Consider the following 24638-nt stretch of genomic DNA (forward strand, 5'->3'; position numbering starts at 1 on the left):
TTACTCTCGATGTTCTCTGATCACAATGAGGAAAATAATTCCATGTGAATTATAATTTTCAGATGGCGTTTACGTACCAAGCAAAATTATACTGGTTCTTAACGTACCAGTATTATAACTATTACAAAAAAAAATAATGGCAACTCGTAGTTGGGAAGGTATAGTCTATATCTTTTCTTGTTTTTTTCTAATAATATTAACTTTCAACTTAATTGATCGAGTGTTAAAAACTAGTTATATTTATTCATTTTAGATAGGTCGTACAAAAACTAAATGAAGTAGTTACGTCATTCTGTAAGTAATTAGTAAAGATTATTAGTAATACTAGTACTCGGGTAGTAGTGCTGCATTTATTTATAACTAGTGGTAATTCTAATGACAGTAATTTGTTAATTAATATTAATGTTACTAGTAATATAACAAGTATTGGTAAGATTCAACAAGCTTTTCAGAAATCATAATTTTTTAAAATTGTAATATATCTAGTAATAATCGATTATTGATGCTGGTGTAACTGTTAGTGATGTAGTAACAATTAAAAATATAGTCGTGGTAGATGCGCTTATGGTAATAATAGTCGGCATACTATATGGAAAAAGGGTGTCCATCAGTTGTCCAAGTGTGATCTTATAAGCACACACACGTTTGAGCTGAACATTTCACTCCTGAAAAGATTCTCAAAATTTTATATTCTTTTATATTATTTAATGAAATTTTTCCACAATAATCTGATGAGAGTAAGTAAATGTAGGTGTGTCATGATTATTCAGATAATTAGTTACAGTTCAGTTTGAGGTCCTTTCCAATTACATTGCTTTTTGTTTCATTTATTACCTAGCTTTATTATGATTGTCAAATCTATTGTTATAATTTGATTATCACCAAAATTTACTAACAAGAGTAGACCTCTCATGCAAGATGGTATATATAAAAGCTTAGCAGTTCAGTTATTTACAACACAAGGAAATGGATATAAAAGCTCATAAGTTTAGTTACTTTACAACACAAGATAGTGGATAAAAAAGCTTAGAACTTTAGTTACTTTACAACACAAGATAGTGGATAGAAAAGCATGTGTAAGGTCATACTTCCTGATTGAAAAAAATTAGTTGAGGCAGTAATCTAAATATATCAGATCGTCTAAATAATGTCATGTACAGTTTACATAATGAAACCTTTTATCATAAAAAATATCCTTTGACTGTGTGAATATTTTAGAAAATAATAAAGTTATCCACTTTTCTTATTTTGAATATTCCCTGCTGCCCAGTTGGCTGTTATTTGCCCAAAACAGCCAGCTTGATACATTGTGTTATTATCAGCAATGATAGTTTAGAAGTTTTCCACCTTATGTATCTAAGATTGTGTTAATCCAAACAATCACATATATTCAGTGGATGTGTTCGACTAAACTTTTACTTTACATATCAAAATTCAAGACAATTCATAAAGAAATATCTCGGATATAAAATATTTTCTTCTTTTGAACTAAAAGTACAAAAAGTGTATTTGATAGAAAATGTACTTAACCTTTATGGATTTTTTTTTCAAATTTGGTACACTGTTAGATCTTTTCAACATACAATTAAGAGTCTCATTTGGTTTGAATATAAGCCATATATGGAAAGTTATTCAACAAAAGATGTTTAAATTTGATGAAAAATTTTACGTACATCTAAGTAAAAAGTCATTAGCTTCCAGTATAATATTTTTACCATGTTTTCAATTTAGAATAAAAATAGACCATTTTTAGTTTTTCTTATTCAGATTAAATACTGCTGACTTAGATCAGCTAAACTATAAGCTTAGAGGACACAGACACACATAAGTATTGGTTAGATCAAACAATCTAGATTAACAATTTCTAGCTCAAGTTTTCAAAATAGTCATATGGGTGGCTGTTTATTGTTGATTATTTATTGCCATCTTTTCAGCACAAATTTACTAAATTTTATGAACTTATCCTGATTAAAAAGCATTTAGCATCATGTGGTTATAGCTTAAGCAATTAGCATAGCTAATAATGCATGATATGGCTTTACCAGTTGCATGGGGGTAATAACATGAAACTGTTGATCCAAATTCTATGGCATTACTATAAAGAAAGCCATTAACACTGTTTTAGAGAGAAAACTACCACCATGTATTTTCAAGAATCTGGTTAGTTCTGTAAAGTATAGATCTGTTCCAAATAAATAGTTGCAACCCTAAAGCTAATATTGGTAACCATCAAGTGTCATTTTCTTACCTGTTGCAGTTTGTTGGTGTATATTGGCAGAATGGCATGATATCTAAACAAAAACACCTTAGGTTTGGAAAGAGAGGTGTTGTTAAAAAAAGGTTGAGTACATGACTCAAAGGAATGAAATCAAAATTAGCAGCCAAACTGGTAGCTACCCTTATATCAGGCCATGCATTTGTTTTTACTCACCATCACGCTCCAAGATGAATAAAAAGTGTGGCCTGGTTAACTAATGAACAAATATCTACACTCTCAGTCCTTTGTTTGACTGCACCTTTTTAGAATAAAAAAATGTGGTGTGGCTAACTAATGAACAAATAAATATCTGCACTCTCAGTTCTTTGTTTGACTTCACCTTTTTTAGAATAAAAAAATTTGGCCTGGCTAACTAATGAACAAATAAATATCTGCATTCTCAGTCCTTTGTTTGACTTCACCTTTTTTAGAATAAAAAATGTGGCCTGGTTAATTAATGAACAAATATCTGCACTTTCAGTCCTTTGTTTGACTTCACCTTTTTTAGAATAAAAAATGTGGCCTGGTTAATTAATGAACAAATATCTGCACTCTCAGTCCTTTGTTTGACTCTACCTTTTTTTTTTCACATCTAAAGTGTTTTTTGATAAGATTGGTACAATGGGACAGTCTTTGTATTTGATATCTTTGTCTTTAATTTATGAAAAAAAGATACTGAAACAAAAGAACAGCAGGTAATGTTAGTGGTTTCAAATAATTTTTACAAGTTTGGATAGATTATGCATTTGAAATTGTAGTTTTTGGTGTGTTGAAGAAAAGTGTGTTTGTTGTGGAATGTAGTAAGCAGTGGGATTTTTCAACTTTTCCTAGAAAGTATGTATATAACAGGATATTTTCTAGAAGGTTTTTGGTTTTTTATGTTTCAGGACTAACAGTGTTGCTTTTTTGCTTGCTTGTTTCTCTAGTGAAGGAGAAACTGTAATGTCCATTGTTTCAAAATAATGAAATTCTCAAGTTTATTATATGTGATAAAAGAAGTCAAAATTATGATATGGATGGAAATTAAACTTTCATTATAGCAGAGAAATCTAATGAGTGTTCAGTTACAAAAAAAATGTCTATCATAAGTTCCATTTCACTGAAGAGTTTTTAGAGAAATTCTAATCTATAAAGAATTAAGATTATGATGGGGAAATGAAATAATTAGTAACAAACTTTCTCCCATGTTATGGGTAAATTATTGTCTTCTGAGCAAGGGCGTAGGGTTTTTACAACTGATGGGGGGTATGATTTTTGCAACCACTTACATAGACTGTTCAATTTGCAAATTGGTAATATCTGATTACGTGAACCTGAAAGATGTAAACATGCAGTCACAGAGTAATCTTGTTGCCACGATACTTCAAGGTTTCCATGAAGGTTTGTATAAGTGAGGTGTTGTGCACAGTTTTCAAAATGTTAATAGAATAAAGACAAATGTGTCACAAATTAACTGCCACATGAATTTATTCTTGTACACTGCACAGTATAAAAGATGGCTATTACACTTGACAAGGTTACTGATAACTTTCATTGCATGAATTATGTTTTCAAATATTAATAAAATTAGTAATTACCCTCGATAAGTTTATATCTACTGAAAAACTCATGTTGTTTGATAAAAATAATTAAAATGTCTTTGCAAACTCTTAAATTACATATCAATGCAATGCAGCACATAATTATTCATACTTTTCACTGAAGTAAGATTCATTTAGTCCTCTTATCTACATGTTCCCAAACGTAAACCTCCTTTGTGATGATCTGTTTATGAATTCTTTCATAAGCTCTTCTATATTTATCTTGTCAGCCTTTGTGAGTGTGACAACCTGCCACATGGTTGAGGCGGCACTGAGACATAGTTGACCTTAACCACGTCTTCAACCGTCTTAATGCAGAAAAGTTGCGTTCACATTTGCAGCTGGATACTGGACACACAAGCAGAATTTTCATGAGAAGAAACACTTCACTCAACATCTGCTGGCTTGTTTCATGCATGTTACAGTAAGCATCCTTTGCACCTTTCAGAGGTACTGCTTTTGTTGTTCCTTTGAACATGGGCAACTGAAACTCAAGCCGTTGTGCAGAGATTTCTGGATAGAAGTTTACAACTGAGTTGTCAATCTTGCCAGATGTGATCATATTCTCAAGTGCCAGATATTGCCTCAAGTCATTGTTGTCTGCATTAAATCTAGTGGTCAGATGTTCTATGACTGTGTCCACAAATTCAAAATATTGGCTTCTGCAGTAATCACTAGCTGTTGCAGAATGGTATTCTGCGGCATCACCTGTGATCCTTCTGGGGGGTCTGCGAATGCATGGTAGTTCAATAGGCACCAGATCTAGGGAAGTTACATTTTCTCAGCTTTATCGAATATCTTGTTGCAATTTTCCTCTGTTCGCATTACCTGCAATTACTCAACTGTCATTGCAGATGCTTCACTCATGCCAGATACTGTCACTGAATTTGCTTGGAATGCATGGTTTAGTTCCTCTAATGCAGCTAATGGATGCTGAGCCATCAACAATCCTAAAACTATCTTTCCTTTGTCAAATCTGTCCAGTAGACCTCGTGCTTTCACTGCTACATTTGATTTTTCATTAGCTAATTCAAACAAAGAATCAACAATGTCACTGTAGTGATCATTAGAACATCTAATTGCAGATAGGCGGCACAACCGGCATGTTGGACACAGTGGGCAGATGTATTTAACTGGACCATTGTGGCTGTCTGACGATACAATATTTTCAAAGATTGTCTTGGTGTCTTGCTTCAGAGGTCAGGCAAATACAAGTTCATGTATCTACTGGACAGAATCTCGAACACATTCACAAGCTTCAACTGCATGTTGCATTATTAAATTAGCCTTCTGTGTTCGCAGTGAAAAAACAAAGCTGACGGTTGCTTCTATTTTATTTTTGCCTGGCATCCACTGTTTGCACCACTCATGTTAGCAGCTCCATCAAAAGTTTGTGCTCTTAATCCTGACAGTGGTAAATTGAGTCTTGTCAATACATCAAGTATAGTCAAGGATATTGTTTCACTAGTTGTATTAGAAACACTGTACAAACCAAGAAATGTCTCATGGACGTCAAGGTTTTCATCTACGTATCGTACACATATTGCTTCCTGTTCTGCACCTGTAACATTTTAAGTGCCATCAACCATTAATGCATATATTTTACTTTGCTGCACTTCGTATGCTAAGTTCCTAAGTATTTGATGGCTGAACAACTCTATTATTTCATTCTGAGCCTGGGGTGATGTGAATGTGGTTTTCTTTGACAAGTAGGCTGTCAACTCAGGATCTTCCTCTTCCAGGAGCTTCATTAACTGCAGGAAGTTCCCCTCCATATCAGTATGTCCACATAATGCTAAACCTTGACACAGTAAAATAGGTAAACTTCTGAATATTTTGGCGAGACTTTTTTTGCATTCTTCCTGCTGCTGCTTTTTTCCATCATGTAGCTGGACAGTCACTGGAGTTACATCAAGTGAACCTTCTAGAGATGTAGCAAATCTGTGCTGAGAAGAGGATTGGTGTTTGTTGAATTTCTGTTTGCCTTTTTCCAGTTGCAAAAACTGGTGGATATGAAGGTATATTCCACTGGCCTCTCCAATTTCCCTGTAAAAAGGCCTCTATTTTCTGCCTTGGCACAATGAAAGCGTATGACTTTTTGATTCTGCTTGTCGAAGTGCAGCCATGGGAACTCATGAAACCACTTGCTTTGGAAGTTGATATTTTGCATTCTGTTGTGGTATTAGTTGTGCATCTGGATGATATGGCTTTCCACACTGTATCTGTGGAGTGTCAGATTTTTCATTACTGCACAAACTTGTTTCACAACTATCTTGGTGGTTCATGATGTGCAATAGTTGCACAAGCATTTTCAGACTTGTCCTCTGATGAACATGGTATTTCCTCTGTATGGCAAGTTTCTGTTCCTTAGCTTGAGGTTGTTGGATTATCTGCATTGTCACTTGTAGTACTAGTAACTGGCTTGCAGAACTGTCTAATATCAGGAAGTTTCAGATGCTTACTTGCAATAATTGAAATCTGTTTCCCAGATGACTCAACAGGCTAAAATACAGTCTTTATTGAAAAACTCTAACGTACAATGAACAAAGATAGAACAGAATGGAAGTAGGACTGAAGTGTACAATGTATTAATGTATTCAAGTCGAACACGCGAACCTCACAGTGACTACCGAGCCAACTGACCACTTGGGCATTGCTTGGAAAATAATGTGTGCTAGCTACAACACAAGTAATTGCAAGTTTCTCAAAAAATACTTAAACAATCACAAATATATTATATTCCTATTAAAGCTCATCAAAAGGCAAACACGTTGTGATATAATGTCTATAAGCATGTCTATTAAATAAAAACACCTAAACAAAACTAGCTATACAATTCAAGTAGAGGCTTCAGGCCATTGAAATTGCTTCTTTTGTGTTCTAATTATGTAAGAAAATACAATATTTGTACTATCTATGACAAGAGAATATACTGTTCTTTTACCATAAAGCACCAGCACTTTATTAGAGGGCAGTGATAATCTGAAATTTCATGGATTAATGAGGGCCACAAACACAGCTCTAATGAACCATGTTGTACAATCAAGGCTCAGACTGAAGGGAGCGGAGGGGAATGATGTAGGGCACGTCTGGATGTGAGTGGCCCGAACCTGTCGTTAACTGTACACTAAATGTACACAATGGTCAGCAGCTTACTCTAAGGAGAGTAAGGGGTTCAACAATAAAACCGGTTAGACATGCATAAGAACAAATGGCGTAGGAAAACTGCACAATATACACAAGATTGATACACCTACAAGCTACAAATGGCCTTCCAGATCTAGATCACAGGATTTTTTGCTTGGGAGTAATATTTTCAAATTTCATGCTCTGTTCAATCTGTTGTGATGAAAATTTTACTTAATCTTACACTACGTACAAGACTTAGGTAGATTCTTTGATAGTGCTTGCAAGCCTTGCATATATACTTAGGCCTACTGACTGATACTTATGAACTATCGCTTGGATCGAAAAGCTTAGAAGCACGCCTATATTAAAGATGAACATTTCGGCTACGGAAAAAGCCTACATCTAAGCCTAATTATGTAATTTGATTGGTAATAACACGAGAATCACAAGAACAAACACTCAATTTGTAGGCCTGTGATGCAATAAAACAATTCAACAGACCATACTGTAGGGGGGGATGATTGTATGCACCATACCCCCCACCTAAAATGAAGGGGGGATGTATCCCTCCAGGATCTATGCCCCTGCTTCAGGTCTCTTGGGTATCTGAAGAAATTGTGCACTTGGACATTTCACTTAAGTTGGTAAAAGCTTTGCTAAGAATTGAGGTATCTTGGTTTGTGGTTTCTTTTCAGTTACTCAGGAATAGTTGAAGTTTTTTCTTACTAGTTTATAGAAATATTCAAATTTGTATATTTGTAATATACTTTCTTCAAATCTAAGTATACAAATTCTAAAATTATCTCTTTTAGCCAGCTTTGTAGTGTAATTGTTTAGTTGAATTAAAGATCTGAAACATCTGTTAATTGTATATATATAGTTTTACGTTTTTATTATTCTTAGAAGTGAGAGACTTGCTACGCCAATGGAGAGAAGAAAATGTCCGAAGATCTGAGGAGATTGTAGATTTTTGGTTGACACTGCTGAGCAAGCATGTTAATAAATTAGGAGATGAAAGTTAGTTTTGTACATTTATTTTCCACCATTTTTGTGTTTAAAAAATATATTAGAAAAATTAACACTATACTTTATCATCATAATGAATGTTAGCATGTTCAATTACCAGTTCTGAATAATGACATAGTTTAATTTCAGAAAATGAAATAATAATAATATAATATGGAGTTTAATAAATCTTACTCTTGTTCTGATATGTGTGTAATGACAGTTGTCATGGGGAAAATACACTAATGTTGGCTCAACCAAAGGGTAGTGGAGCCAATAATATTCAGGGATCTTTAGTAATAATAAAGTTTAAAAATGATTATGAATTGTTAAATGAAGAGTGTGGATGGATTTATATCAAAATATAAACTTACAACCAGGTCACATGATCTTGCTAAGAAGGAATAAATATGACATGCGAGTTCACTCTTGATGATGCTGTGGTAAACACTGAAACGTAGTCAACATTGTTGATGTCACAGATTGGCCTGATTTAAAAAAATGTTTTTAATTGTGTATCAATTTTAACATTATGTTACTTACTTATTATTTTCATATAAGTAGTGTCTCATCCCCTACAAAGTCTTTTGTATCCTAGCTAGCCTGATAAGCCAGGGTGTTGGATGAATCATTTCATTGGAACTGGTATAGTATAGTGTGGTTAATTGTACAAACATTTAGTGAATACTGAAGGTATTTTTATTTTGTTTGTTAATTAAGACCATTGAAATTTTTGTGAATTCATTAACTTTTTATGATAATTTTGAAACTTACGAGTGTTAATAAGTCAGTACATATATTTTATGTTTTTTTATAGAATGGCTGGTTTATGAACAAGTTTGTATTGCAGCTCTTGACTGTCACAATTTTACCCTTGTTCAGGTTAGTAATGACAGATTAAGTTGCATTTTAATCTGTAACAAAATCTGTTTAGCAATTTACTTAATTTAGAAACTTGATAATGAATGTAAAGGTATGCAAGTACTTGACAATGAAAAGAAAACTGAGCTACATAGATCCATATACTTTAAGGATTTATATCACTTTATTATTTTTATTCACCAACTACAAGCTTTCTTTCTGGAGTTGTGTTTATTGTAGGTGTAGCTAGTGGTGGAGTATGAAGTGTAGGCTTGATATATCATCACAACCAGAAGCCTTATACTGAGCATTCTGGAGAGAATCGCTGCTAAGATAATTCAGTTGTGTGGTAGAACATTTTTCAGTGCTCGAAGAGAACAAAGAGCAAATTTGGGTGGTGTCCTCAACTTGTTGGAAAACACCACCATTTTACAACAATGGTAATGTTAAAGATCACAAAGTTAGAAATTCTCCAAAGTAGTGTGTGTGACCTCTCATACTACCAAGTAGTACAGTTGGTTGTTTTGTTAAACGAGATATTGCATTTTAGAAATGTCAGGTTTCAGATATCAAGAAGGAAGAATCTAGCTTCATGGAACAGTTGCAACACCTTTTATGAATTTTGTATGAAAGGTAATAAGGTTCATTTCCAATCCTAAACACTGGTCCTTGGTATGTGAAGCTCAACAAAACCCTCCCCACAGACTATCAGTAATTCTGTTGAAGTCTGTGCTTTTTTACATGATGTTTATCTCATGGGCACTAACTTAGGACAAATTTGGTGAAATGTAATAAAACTTGAGTGTTTTTGGGCAATATGTTCTCTACTTTACAATGTCTTTTTCTTATTTATTGACATCTGTATTAACCTTGCTGGTCATGATAGTATAACAAAACTTAATTTCCCATTTGACTTGGCAAGGCTTTAGGTCAGGATATCCTTAAAGCTACATGTTTAGTGGCTATAGATACAAATAGTAATTTGTTTTATTTCCAGACTTGTTGCACTTGATTGTTAAATGTTTCGGGTGATTTTTTGTTGAATATAGCCTATAATGGGAGTTTAAGAGAACTCTAAAATAGTTACTAGAAACCTGAGGCTGTTCATTGTGCAGCAAGCACATATTTAACTAACATTAAAATTAGTGATTTAGTTGTGCTACTAATTATAAGAAGTTTGCCATGTTTCTCAAATACTTTTGACCATATTACTTTTCATAATAGTGTATTTTGATAGATTGATGTGTGATTTTGAAAAAAATAGCACATGAAAGATAAACACCAACAATCATGTCCTGTTACATATCTGTAAAAATTGTGAATTGGTGGTTAATAAACCTGTTTTATAGTGTGGAAAAAAACTGGAAGTGTTGGTTAATAAACCTGTTTTATAGTGAGGAAAAAAACTGGAAGTGATGGTTAATAAACCTGTTTTGTAGTGAGGAAAAAACTAGAAGTAGTGGTTGATACACCCGTTTTCTACTAATGTATGGAACTGTGTAAGTAATAAAACCTTGATATTAAAAGCTGATATAACTTTTTCCTTTTATTAAATATTTTGTCTAGGAATGCTTGAGGACCCTTGAACGCCAGTTTCCAGGAAGTATGAGGGTGAGGAAACTGAGGGCTATGAAGTATGAAGCTCTTGAAAGGTTAGCGTCACTATTACTAGCTTATCAAGGCATGTGTTTGTTATAACACTTGTATTTCAGTGGTGGAAGTTACTGTAGATATACAACATGAGTTGTCTTTTTTAGTTGATTGTTTCATGTTTATTTCATTATAAAATGTGATTTATAAAAATTAATTTAACTTATGCAATATGAAATGTATCCTAATAACAGTGGTTTCCTATTAAGTTAGGTCTGAGTTTTAGGAACATATCCATGAATATTTTAATGTGAGTTGTTGCTTATTATGGAAAAAGTGTTAGAAAACTACAGCCACATTTGTGTGTTGTAAAGGTATACTTGTAGAGGCAATTATTTGTTTATAAAAAGTGTCTATGGAAACCTGGTGTCAAATCTGTGTTCTGATGGTTTCTTTGCATAACTTATCAAGATATTAAAAGTTAACTATATCACTTTTCACAAGTACATCTTTTTCACGTGTACTGAAGGTATGAATCATGCTTTAAGATACCAACATTATTCATCACTACTTTTCACATCTTGTTTCACATGTACTGAAGGTATGAATCATGTTTTAAGATATCATTATTTTTTACTACTTTTCATAAGTAGATCTTGTTTCACATGTACTGAAGGTATGAATCATATTTTAAGATGTCATTATTTTTTACTACTTTTCATAAGTAGATCTTGTTTCACATGTCCTGAATGAATGAATCATGTTTTAAGATACTAACATTATTTATCACTACTTTTCACATCTTGTTTCACATGCACTGAAAGTATGAATCATGTTTTAAGATACCAACATTATTTATCACTACTTTTCACATCTTGTTTTACAAACCGAAGGTATGAATCATGTTTTAAGATACTAACATTATTTATCACTACTTTTCACATCTTGTTTCACATGTACTGAAGGTATGAATCATGTTTTAAGATACTGTAGTTATTTATCACTATTTTTACATCTTGTTTCACGTGTACTGAAGGTATGAATCATGTTTTAAGATACTAACATTATTTATCACTACTTTTCACATCTTGTTTCACGTGTACTGAAGGTATGAATCCTCTTTTAAGATACTGTCATTATTTATCACTATTTTTACATCTTGTTTCACATGTATTTCACTGTCATTATTTATCACTACTTTTCACATCTTGTTTTACAAACCGAAGGTATGAATCATGTTTTAAGATACTGTAGTTATTTATCACTATTTTTACATCTTGTTTCACGTGTACTGAAGGTATGAATCATGTTTTAAGATACTAACATTATTTATCACTACTTTTCACATCTTGTTTCACGTGTACTGAAGGTATGAATCATCTTTTAAGATACTAACATTATTTATCACTACTTTTCACATCTTGTTTCATGTGTACTGAAGGTATGAATCATGTTTTAAGATACTGTCATTATTTATCACTATTTTTACATCTTGTTTCACATGTACTGAAGATGTGAATCATGTTTTAAGATACTGTCATTATTTATCACTACTTTTCACATCTTGTTTTACAAACCGAAGGTATGAATCATGTTTTAAGATACTAACATTATTTATCACTACTTTTCACATCTTGTTTCACATGTACTGAAGGTATGAATCATGTTTTATACTGTAGTTATTTATCACTATTTTTACATCTTGTTTCACGTGTACTGAAGGTATGAATCATGTTTTAAGATACTAACATTATTTATCACTACTTTTTACATCTTGTTTCACGTGTACTGAAGGTATGAATCATCTTTTAAGATACTAACATTATTTATCACTACTTTTCACATCTTGTTTCACATGTACTGAAGGTATGAATCATGTTTTAAGATACTGTCATTATTTATCACTATTTTTACATCTTGTTTCACATGTACTGCAGGTATGAATCATGTTTTAAGATACTAACATTATTTATCACTACTTTTCACATCTTGTTTCACATACACTGAAAGTATGAATCATGTTTTAAGATACCAACATTATTTATCACTACTTTTCACATCTTGTTTCACATGTACTGAAGGTATGAATCATGTTTTAAGATATCATTATTTTTACTACTTTTCATAAGTAGATCTTGTTTCACATGTACTGAAGGTATGAATCATGTTTTAAGATACTAACATTATTTATCACTACTTTTCACATCTTGTTTCACATGCACTGAAAGTATGAATCATGTTTTAAGATACCAACATTATTTATCACTACTTTTCACATCTTGTTTCACATGTACTGAAGGTATGAATCATGTTTTAAGATATCATTATTTTTACTACTTTTCATAAGTAGATCTTGTTTCACATGTACTGAAAGTATGAATCATGTTTTAAGATACTAACATTATTTATCACTACTTTTCACATCTTGTTTCACATGTACTGCAGGTATGAATCATGTTTTAAGATACTAACATTATTTACTACCACTTTATTTACTCCAGTTGTAATCATTCATGTTGTTATACATTATTAAACTGTTCATTCATAATTCTCTTAGTTTTGTTTCCTTGACTGTTTTTTGTTAAAAGGATTGTGAATAAGAGCAGTACTTTTTATAGATATGAAGAAGCCATGAAATTATATGATTCTATTTTACAAATGGATGAAGCCAACTCTGTGATATACAAGCGAAAAATTGCCCTTTTAAAGGCTCAAAACCGGATACTTGATGCTATCAAAGAGTTGACAGAATATTTGAAAAAGTAAGCTAAACCTTTCATTGTCATAATAATGATTTCTTGTCTTCTCTCTGAAATTCTAAAGTGAAGAAATCACTAATAGGTAGTTGTATAATAGCTATTGATGTATTTGTACAGTTTATAAAGTGTATCATGCAAACCTTTATAATTAGAAGTTGAAGTGAATGAATGTGTTATGTTAGAAAAATAGTCAAAGCTAAAAACCTCTACTTTGTGGACTATCTTACATGCATGAACTTTTGATAACACTAATATAAATTTTTTACTTTTCAATATATTCTCCACATTATGAGTATACTAGTATGTATAGTCCATCAATAATGAAATTGTAAGTACTTATAGCAATTCCACCCCATAGTATACCCTCACCTCACATTTCAGAGCTAACTAAAATAAAGTAAAATTTGTACAAAATGAAGCTTGATCAAAAAAGCAGGAAAGTGCAGTTGAGGATTGTTAAATGTCAGTAAAAGTCTGTGAGCCAATCAAATTTAAGATAATTCACAAAATGAATTTGTGACATATTCATAAAAGGCAAACACCTTCTACCATATATAAAAGCCAGTTAGGCGAACATCTTCTATTATATGTAAAAGCCAGTTTGGCAAACATCTTCTAATATATGTAAAAGCCAATATTTGTAAAATATAACTTTATATTTATGTATATGATGCACATATGATCAGTTTGGATCTTCATGTATGCCTGACTAATTTGGATTTTGATGTATATCTGTTTATAACCAGTTGTAGCTTATTTATGACTGATTTCAATCATGATGTATATTTATAAGTACTTTATATCATGAGTATAATTTACAATTAAATTCCTAGATTTATGAGTGATCAGGAAGCATGGATGGAACTCTGTAGTCTGTACATTGAAGAACAAGACTATAATAAAGCTGGTTTTTGTATGGAAGAACTGATACTTTCAAATCCACATAATCACCTTTATCACCAGCGATATGCAGAGGTAAGGATCTTTCTACAGTACACAGTAGGTTACATGAATCGGTGTCTTGACATAATCACCTTTATCACCAGTAATTTGCAGTCTTATCTTTCTACAGTATACAGTAGGTTAAATGAATCTATATCTTGGAATAATTACCTTTATCACCAGCAGTAGGCAGAATTGAGGAATATTCTACAGTATACAGTAGGTTACATGAATCTATACCTTAACATAATTATCTTTATCACCTGCAATGTGTAGAGGTGAGGGTCTTTCTACAGTAGGTTACATAAATCTATATCTTGACATAATCACCTTTATCACCAGCGATACGCAGAGGTGAAGATCTTTCTACAGTATACAGTAGGTTACGTGAATCTATATTTGGACATAATTACCTTTATCACCAGCAATATGCAGAAATGAAAATCTTTCTAACAGTATACAGTAGGTTACGTGAATCTATATCTTGACATATTTACCGTTATCAACATGCAGAGAGGAGGATCTTTCTACAGTAGGTTACGTGAACCTATATCTTCACATAATTGCCTTTATCACCAGCAATATGCAATGGTGTTAGGGTCTTTCTAAATTGGGATACATGAATCTGTATCTTGATGTTTTTGGCTTTACTGGTTTCCAATCTCACCCAAATTTAAACAACTGTTGAATTTCATTCCCTCAGTTCTCTGCTGTGAAGTACAGTAAACACAGGGCTTATTATAAGGATACTAATAAATGTGTGTAAAGTTTCATCAATCAAGCCATATAATGATTTTATAAGATGTATGTTTTAAGTAGGTAATTGTATGCAACATTTGAGATCTATTTTTCATATTTACTTTGAAAGTGTAAACAGCTCTGAATCTCGGTTAACTTTTACTTTAAACAAGTCTTTAAGTAAAAAGTTCAACAGTAAATTTTACTTTCCTCTGGTTTGCTGTAAAAATAGTTTATTAGGGTGTTAGTTTTTAAAGTTTGCTTGCTATTCTTATATTTGTTTTTATTGACACATCTGTGTGTTAAGTGTACACCTGTACTTGGGTGTTATCCCTACACTTCCTTGTATTAACTGCACTCTTTGTTTGGGTTTTAACACTGTACACCTCTGTAGTTTAAGTGACCCATTTGTATTAAGTGTACCCTGTATGTGGGTGTTATACCTGCACTTGTATTAACTGTACTCTTTGTTTTGGGTTTTAACCCTGTACACCTACATCATTTTTGTCACACATCTGTGTGTTTAAGTGTACCCTGTACATGGGTGTTATACCTGCACTTGTATTAACTGTACTCTTTGTTTTGGGTTTTAACCCTGTACACCTGTGTTTTTATTGACACATCTGTGTGTTAAGTGTACCCTGTACTTGGGTATTATCTCTACATATTCTTGTATTAGCTGTACTCGGGTATCAGAAATCTGGTTTTTTGTTCATTTGTTTTTGAACTTTATTTTTGGTGTTCCTTCATTTTTGCCAGTGTAATACATCATAAAGATTTAATAGGAGTAATTTTTAAAGTAAGATTTAATTGGTTGCTGTTGTGACTTTTGTAATAAATTAATTATGAATGTGACTTCTTATTCCAAAGAAGCAATTCTAAACAAACAAAACAGTATATATCAATAATCGTTAGCATCAGTATAACTCAAAAAATAAAATATGTAATCACTTCAAATAATTAACTTAATTTCTGATTTATAACTCCACTAACACCAGTTGTTGAAATAACTTCTTTTGATATTAGGTACCTTCTTTTCAGCTAAAACTTGCAGAAACATCTACATGTAATTGAATATATTAATTTTAATATTGTTCAAATAAAACAAGTTAAAGTTTATCTAATTTCTGGGATGTATTTAGGCTTATTTTCCAAGTATTCAATAAATTTATATAAAGTGTTGAAATCATAGCTAAACACCTCTATTAAATTCACCAGATCCAGTACACTATAGGTGGTCCAGAAGGGATGAAGTTAGCACGAAGCTATTTTGCACAAGCAGTAAAACTAAACCCACACAATATGAGAGCCTTATTTGGTTTGTTTCTGGTAAGTGTAACATTTAACTACACCATGAGAAAGCTTTATTTGGTTTGTTTCTGGTAAGTGTAACATTTAACCACACCACGAGAAAGCTATATTTGGTTTGTTTCTAGCAAGTGTAACATTTAACTACACCAGGAGAAAGCTTTATTTGGTTTGTTTCTGGTAAGTGTAACATTTAACCACACCACGAGAAAGCTATATTTGGTTTGTTTCTAGCAAGTGTAACATTTAACTACACCAGGAGAAAGCTTTATTTGGTTTGTTTCTGGTAAGTGTAACATTTAACCACACCACGAGAAAGCTATATTTGGTTTGTTTTTGGTAAGCGTAATATTTAACCACACTACGACAAACTTTTACATGGTTTATTTCTGATAAGTGTAACATTTAACCACACCATGAGAAACCTTTACTTGGTTTATTTCCGGTAAGTGTAACATATAACTGCACCATGAGAAAGCTTTATTTGATTTCTTTCTCGTAAGTGTAACATTTAACCACACCACGAGAAAGCTTTATTTGGTTTGTTTCTGGCAAGTGTAACATTTAACCACACCACGAGAAACCTTTACTTGGTTTGTTTTTTGTAACCCACAAAAGTTTTAAGTTTATTACCATATTGTAATATTTCTTCCTTTTTTTGGAATCAGTTATTTTTAATAAATATTACTTCAAGAAGAATTATGAGAAGCTTTGCTACTGTTTTCTTTTCTTCATTGTTTTACTTTTGAAGAAAGTGTATTGATATTTTTATTTTTATATGTCACTTACTTATACTAAATATATGGACTCAACAGTATAAAAACAAAGTTAGTGAATTGAAACATAGTGTGATACGATTGTATTTTAGTTTCTGTGTAATTTTTCTTTGTTTTTTAAATTTCCTTTGAAACTTTGTTTTTGTCATATGTACAATAGTTAGTGATTATGTTTATCTCTCTCCCTGTGTCTAAAGTCTGCTAGTAACAGTGCAGTTTCAGCCAAAACAACAGCTCAAAAGAAAAAGGAAAGCCTAAAGTATGCATCCTGGGCAGCAGTACAGATTAATGGCAAGTACCAGGTAAGGAAAAAGTGAGGCAGCTTGCTGTGGGCAGTTTTATTTGCATGTTGGTTATTGTGAATAACAAGTTTCATATATGAACTGAATTACAGTTTCTAATCTTGTTCATTGAAAAGTTACAATAAATGATAACTGTATGTCAGAACCACTAACTAAAATCAGTGATGATATTATTTGCTTCTCTACCCATAGATTACTATAATTTATTAAGCATCTATCTCAGTTTTTACTTTATTACCTGTTACTCAACTAACATGGACCCTAACTTACCACTTATCTCAGTTTCACTTCATTACCTGTTTCTTTATTGACATGGACCCTAACTTACCTAATTTTCAATACCTTTTATGTCAGTTTTCACTTTATTACCTGTTCCTACATTAACCAGGAAACTAAATTACCTAATTTTCAATACTACCTATCTCAGTTTCACCTTTTACCTCTATTTTATTGGCAATAAAACTAAGATTGCAACAAAAACCTTCACCCAATTATTTGTCATAGACAAAATTGAGTAGAAGTTTTGAGCTATGACAGTCAGTTTGTAAAATTGAGATTTTTTTCCTTGTAATAGAAATGGTGAAGATTAATATCCCAATATAGCTGATGATGATAATGCCAATAAGTGTGAAAGTTCACTGTCATACCTGATGACCATTTCCACTGTGAGAAGTACATTGTTATTTTTTATCTTCTGCTGTGTTTATTTTCATAGGGAACACAGCATGTTGTACTGGTCCAAAATTTGTTAAATCCCCCTCTTTTAAACAAAACACAATTATCAGATTAAGATAAGTAACTTTCTTGTAAATAAGATAAAAGAAGGTTTGTGTAGAATATTTCTTTCGTACACATATATTTTAACCCTAAATTTATATCACGGGGTGAGTTAAGGTGTACATGCTGCTTTACCACCTTTTCAGAGTTACATTCAACTTTTAATTAAACAACTTTATTGTGAATTTATGTCAATAAATGTAACATTAAAATGTACTTTATAATTCAAGGTTTTATCACCTGTTCCTACATTAACCAGGAAACTAAATTACCTAATTTTCAATACTAACTATCTATTTTATTGTCGATAAAACTAAGATTGCAACAAAAACCTTCACCTATGTTTTAAATTCTTAATTCTAAAGGAAATGTTTAAATACATTATTACTCATTACTTGTGTGTGCTCTGCATTTCCACTCTGGTTTTCTTTTCCCTGTCAGAGGAGCCATCCAATTAAAAACTCAGACTGTAGGTATTGAGAAATCATAATATAAAACCTAAACCTCCATTATCCTCAGATTATTAGTAAGATATAAACACATTTATGATGTTCACCATTCAGGTTTCTCTCATTTCTTTGTAACTTTTAATGAGATTATTTATACCATGTGTTCTATTTTTTTTAATTATGTTTATATAACCAATATAATGATAAATATGTTTCCTTCTTGAATATCCTCTCAGTGTGGATCCCTGTAAATGGTGAGGGGACCTCCCAGGGAAGGTTCTGTTCTGTCAATTTACCTCCTCTGGGATTTGAACATCCACCCATGTGTTTCCTGTGAAACATGAAAGGGAGGAGAGGATCCTGGTGGTTGAGGGGTCCAAGCCTAACACACCACTTTGGCCTTGTATTCCTGTAGACGGACAGCCTAGGCGTGGTTCCTTTTGGGTCAGTCAGCTGGTCCACTTGGGCTAGGGTCAACCAAGTACCAGTGTTGAATGTTCTCAATAGATGTTGTGGACATTGTATCTGATGCTGGTGTTTGGGTATAATGCTCACAAAACCCTGGCTTTGTTGCAGTGTCCTTGTTTGGCATTGTAGTGAGAGCCCTTGTAGGGATCCATGGTGGGTGGGGTCAGTGGGCACTGAAATATTACTTTTTTTTATTATGGATCCTCCAAATAAAACTTAAATAGTGAAAAAACAGTCCATAGGTAAACAACTGTGTATTGAAGATTCTAAGCAGCAATCTTCAACATCTGTAACACATGTTGTACCTCATTTTCATATATTACATTCTCTTTCAGACAAACCTTTATGGCAAATGTCTCCCTTTTTTATTCAGAAGGGACTAGAGGGACTTGCTGGCTCTCCAAAGTCAGTAAAGAAGCTTCAATCTGGTGACGTTTTGGTGGAAACATCCACATCTCAACAGAGTGAACTCCTCTTGCATTCAAAGGTGATTGGGATATACCTATTGAGGTTACACTTCACGCTACTTTGAATTCATCACGAGGATTTATCGTTGAGAAGGATTTGAAGAACATCTCCAAGTCAGAGATTCTCGCTGGTTTCTCCATTCAAGGAGTTTCTGCAGTGAAGCGTATCTCCACTTTGCAACGATGGAATTACGATGCCGACCAGTATCCTCATTCTGACATTTACATCACCACGTCCACCTGCCACCATCAAGGCAGGTTATCTTAATTGCAGGGTATGGCTACACATTCCAAACCCTTTCTGTTTCCAGTGTCAGCGGTTCGATCACTCGATGACGTCATGTCGTGGTTCCCTGTTGTGTGCTCGTTGTGGTGGCAAAGACCTTGATGCCTGTGAGTGTGAAATGGATCCTCATTGCATCAATTGCAATGACTTTCACCCATCCTACTTTTGTTCTTGCCCTAAATGGTTGGAATAAAAAAAAAGTTGCAGCATTTGAAAACAATTCAAAACATTACTTACCCTGAGGCTTGAAGGTTTCTGTCCATCACTTTATCTCAGAGGTTTGCTGTTGTACTTCATTCTACTACTGCAGCCTCTGTGCCTCTAAAAGAATCATTCTCAAACCAAATGAAAAGTCTTTGACCTTCATGGTTAAAAAAGTTGATGAATCAACTTCAACACACATCTCTGTCCCTAACATACATTCCAGCAATTCCCAAGATACATTTCCTTTAGTTCCTGGTACAGGCATTTCCTTGGATACATCTTTTTCTCCCACCCCAAGATGCTAAACAATCATTCGTTCTCATCCTTATTCGCTGGAATCCTCTTCTAACAACAAAGACCAGCCTAGTCAACCCAGGGCAGGATCCGTGGAGGTTGATAGACCTCCCTCAAATAAAGACAGTAAAGAAAAAAGACATGGTTGTAAACAGAAGGGTTCTCCATCCAATTTGCCAACACATAAATAAAAATGGCCACCAAAGTACAATGGAACTGTCAAGGTTTACATTCTAATCTGGGTGACATCAAAGCACTGATTGCTTCCTACCATCCTGTATGTCTTTCCTTACAGTAAAAGTTTCTGAAACCTGGGGGCATGCTGATCAACCAACAGTGCCACCTCTACATGCACTCATCCATCACACACCCTGTCTTTGTCACTCAACACACCATTGGAGGCCATAGCCACCTGTGTTTCCTTTTGTTATGCCATCACTGTTTGTTCTCTCTAACTGTCGCCTAGAGAGACCTTGATGCTTTCATTAAACACTTGCCGCCTCCCTTTTTAATCCTGGAGGACTTTAATGGACATCTTCCCCTACTCCATCAATACTCCAATAGGCAGTGATCATTTTCCTATAATTTTGAGAGAGACTGGCCATGGTGGATGCCACCTGACCCACGTGTCCCAGTGGAAGCTGGATCAAGCAAACTGATGCTCTTTCACTGCTCTTGCAGAACTTGATCCTGCCATAGTTTGTAAGCCATCAATAGACGACTGTGTGGCAGCAGTAACTGACTGTATTATACAAGCAGCTGCTCAGTGTATTCCTAAAACCTTGACACATTTTTCATGATATCTACATGGCACAGAAGGCTCAAAAACGGGCCAAGGATGCTTTTTGTTGGTATCTCACACCTCATCGTTTTCCAGCAGGCCAGGCCCCTGCACATGCTCGGTGGGTGAGATATTAAAGCCAGAAGGAATCTTGGATTAGGTTCACAACCAGTACCAAAGTCATATGGGACAAGATTTGAAAGATCAGTGGGTAATATAATTCTGTCCACCTCATGATCTTGCTCTGTGATGGCCAGAAAGTAGGTGATACCCGGAACATTGTCGATACTCTAGGTGAAAACTCTTGCCAGGTATCTAGCACTTCTGCTTTGTCTTCCACCTTTTTAGCCATCAAGACTTGGAGAAATCACCTCTTTTCTTTCAAGCTGATTGTCTCTGTGACTATAATCGTTCCTTTACACTGGTGGAACTCAAACTGGCCCTTCATTCGTCTGGCAGTACATTGGTTGGACCTGATGATTTACACTATGAAATGTTGCATCATCTATCTCCTGCTTCTCTTGCTATTTTTGTGATTGTTTTTAACTGGATTTGACAGGTGAATGTTTTACCTGATGCTTGGTGCCAGGCTATTGTCCCACCTTTCTCTAAGCCTGAGAAGGATTCCTTCAAACTACTGTCCAATTGTTTTGACGAGCTGTCTCTGTAAGACCTTAGGGAGGATGGTTAATGCTCATCTTGTTTGGTTCCTCAAATCAAACAACCTCCTCTCACCCACCCAATGTGGGTTCCGACGACAGCGCTCCACCATGGACCACCTGATTTGACTTGAAACGTCCATCACAGAAGCCTTTCTCAAATGACAACATCTTGTATCAGTGTTCTTTGACATTGAGAAGGCGTATGGTACAACATGGTGGTATGACATTTTGCGAGACCTCCATATATATGCGTTACTTGGCCATTTGCCTATTTTTATTAAAAAATTTTTTAATGGACAGGATATTCCAAGTTCATGTGGGTTTGACATTTATCCATTCTTTTCTACAAGAACTTGGAGTCCCTTAGGGCTGTGTTTTGAATGTCACACTTTTCAGTATAAAGATTAATGCCATCACTGAAGAACTCCCTCTTACAGTTGCCAACGGGCTCCATGTTGATGACTTTTACATCTCATGTCAGTCATTGAACATGAGGTATATTGAGTGGCAGCTACAGACTGCCCTCAATCATTTACTGAAGTGGACCACAGCAAATGGCTTTAACTTCTCTCCTCTAAAACTGTTTGCATGCACTTTTGCCACCAATGGGGTATTCTCCCTGATCCTGAACTCCATATCGGTGAAGTTGTGCTGCCTGTGGTCCCTAGGGGTCAAATGTACAAGAGCACTGAACATTCTCCGTGTCCTCTCTTCCACCACTTTGGAAAAGGATAAATATTCCATGCTAAAGATATATTGTGCTTGTATTCGATCGAAACTCTACTGTGGATCATTAGTAGATCAATAAATTTGTCTCAGCCTTTACAGATGCTGGACCCCATTCATTATCAAGGAAGTGTGGATAGCCCCAGTGCAGAACTTATACACAGAGATAATGGACCTTCTTTGCACCTCTGCCATTTGCAACTGTCTTTACTATATGCTTTGAAACTTTGTTCCTTACCAAAGCATCCCACTTGGGGTTGTGTTTTCCTTTCTCTGTGGGCCATACGTTTTCAGAACAGATGATCTGTCATTGCTCGTTTTGGCCTTTGTATCCAGGTACAGTTGGATGAATTGGGTCTGTCCTTGGATAACAATTGCTGTATCCATTGAATAGCCCATCCATGGCTTTTTACAGTCCCTAAATGTGACCTGTCTTTAAGTCATCTGAGAAAAGCAGACACTCCCAATTGGATATACAGTCTGCTATTTGCTGAACATCTTTTGAACCACCCTTCCATTCTTACTTATACAGATGGTTCAAAATCAAGTGACTGTGTGGGCTCTGCCATGTTTTGTTGTAATTGTCTGTTATACTCTGCAGTAATCTAGAAATAGAAAAGGCTATTGTAGATTTTTCTGCTTATTTTGTTGTAATTAGTGTGAGGATAGAGAAAACAACAGATTAAATAAATTTGTATTCAAAAACTTTTGACATTCATTTAGTAGACAAGATTATCTAAACAAAATATGAAACTGTAAGATGAAAAGAAAAGGACTATTTTTTTATTCTTAACATAAAAACCTCCTTTGCACTAAGACTGATCAAAGTCTGAATCATGAGAAATAAATTCACAAACAAATCTAGTAAAAACTATTTTATTGAAAATTCTGAATTTTTTTGGTGTATGACACACTTTTAATGATTACTAAAAGCCAGTCATAATTCATGAAGATAAACTTAGAATTAGAGTAGAGATTGCTATGTACATCTTCATAGTATCTGGTTTGGTGAATAACAAAGGGTTAAAAGTTTTGTTGTTGTTGTATTGTACCTTTCTGTTTTGTTTTTCCATAATATTTGTACTGTTCTATTCTTATAGGAACAGCTTTGTGATGACTCCCAGCTGAAGACAGTTGAAAATATGCTTACTTCACTACAGATTACATAGATAAATCTTCATCTCTCTCTGAACTTTAGCCTCCATCTTTATTACCTAGAAGTCTGTTTGTGTCAGTCACCCTAGATGAAACAGATACATATGTATACCAATAGACAGAGGTGTGTAGGAACAAATGTTTTGTTGTGTTTTTTTTTGCTGAAAGAATTTGTTGTGTACCAGAGAGTATACATAAGTCACTGACTGATAGTTTCACTTCATTGTAAACTAATTAGATGCAAACCACACTTTAATGCCCAAAATAAAAAAACAAGAAAGTTAACTTCTATTGACTTAATGTGATTCATCAACAAGAACATGTTTATTGATAAATGAAAATCACTTTCTCTGCCTTGTCTGTCATCTAAAGATTTAAGTTTAATCTGTGATGACGAGAAAATCCACTTGTGGAGAAAATTATATATATAAAAATGGATGGTACGAGTAGAGAAATCTCTATGTAGAGGAGCGAACAATGTTTCGACCTTTTTCGGTCATCGTCAGATTCACAAAGAAAGAAAGAGGTAGCTGGCCACATGTTTGAAGGTGGTTGTGTAATTGAGTATAGGAATGTAGAGGGCATGTGTAGATGTTGGATTATATTTATTAATATAGGTATAAAAGTGCTCCTTTGTATTAGACAAATACAATATATTAAACACACCCTCTACATTCCTACACTCAGTTACCCAACTGCCTTCAAACATATGGTCAGCTATCAGTCAGCTACCTCTTTCTTTCTTTGTGAACCTGACGATGACCGAAGAAGGTTGAAACGTTGTTCGCTCCTCTACGTAGAGCGTTCTCTACTCATACCAGTCTTTTTTACATATAGAGTTAAGTTTACTTTTATCTTCTGTTCATCATTCACTGTATGATCATATATTCTCCACTTTTTCCATTAACCAACAGATATCCATTCCATGTTTCATTCCTACATCATTCAACACATCAAGTTCCCAGCTACTATCTTTATACAACAGATATCCATTTTGTGTTTCGCTCCTACATCAAGTTCTCAGCTGCTATCTTTATACAACAGATATCCATTCCATGTTTCATTCATACATCATTCAACACATGAAGTTTTCAGATACTATCTTTATTCAACAAATATCCA

At 33.9% G+C, this 24638-nt stretch overlaps 1 protein-coding gene across 1 annotated transcript; it reads left to right on the top strand.

Moving 5' to 3' along the window:
• Window positions 1-23801, top strand: LOC143252986 (ER membrane protein complex subunit 2-like). The gene is made up of 9 exons (XM_076505993.1): window positions 1-158; window positions 7870-7983; window positions 8789-8853; window positions 10399-10484; window positions 13041-13184; window positions 14015-14156; window positions 16080-16190; window positions 17143-17247; window positions 23462-23801. Exons 1-9 carry the CDS (start codon window positions 137-139, stop codon window positions 23528-23530), a joined length of 858 nt encoding a protein of 285 aa, XP_076362108.1. The 5' UTR covers window positions 1-136; the 3' UTR covers window positions 23531-23801.
• Window positions 23802-24638: the final 837 nt, after the last annotated feature.

Source organism: Tachypleus tridentatus, chromosome 6 (genome assembly GCF_004210375.1).
Source record: "Tachypleus tridentatus isolate NWPU-2018 chromosome 6, ASM421037v1, whole genome shotgun sequence".
In the NCBI taxonomy this organism is placed as follows: Eukaryota; Metazoa; Arthropoda; class Merostomata; order Xiphosura; family Limulidae; genus Tachypleus; species Tachypleus tridentatus.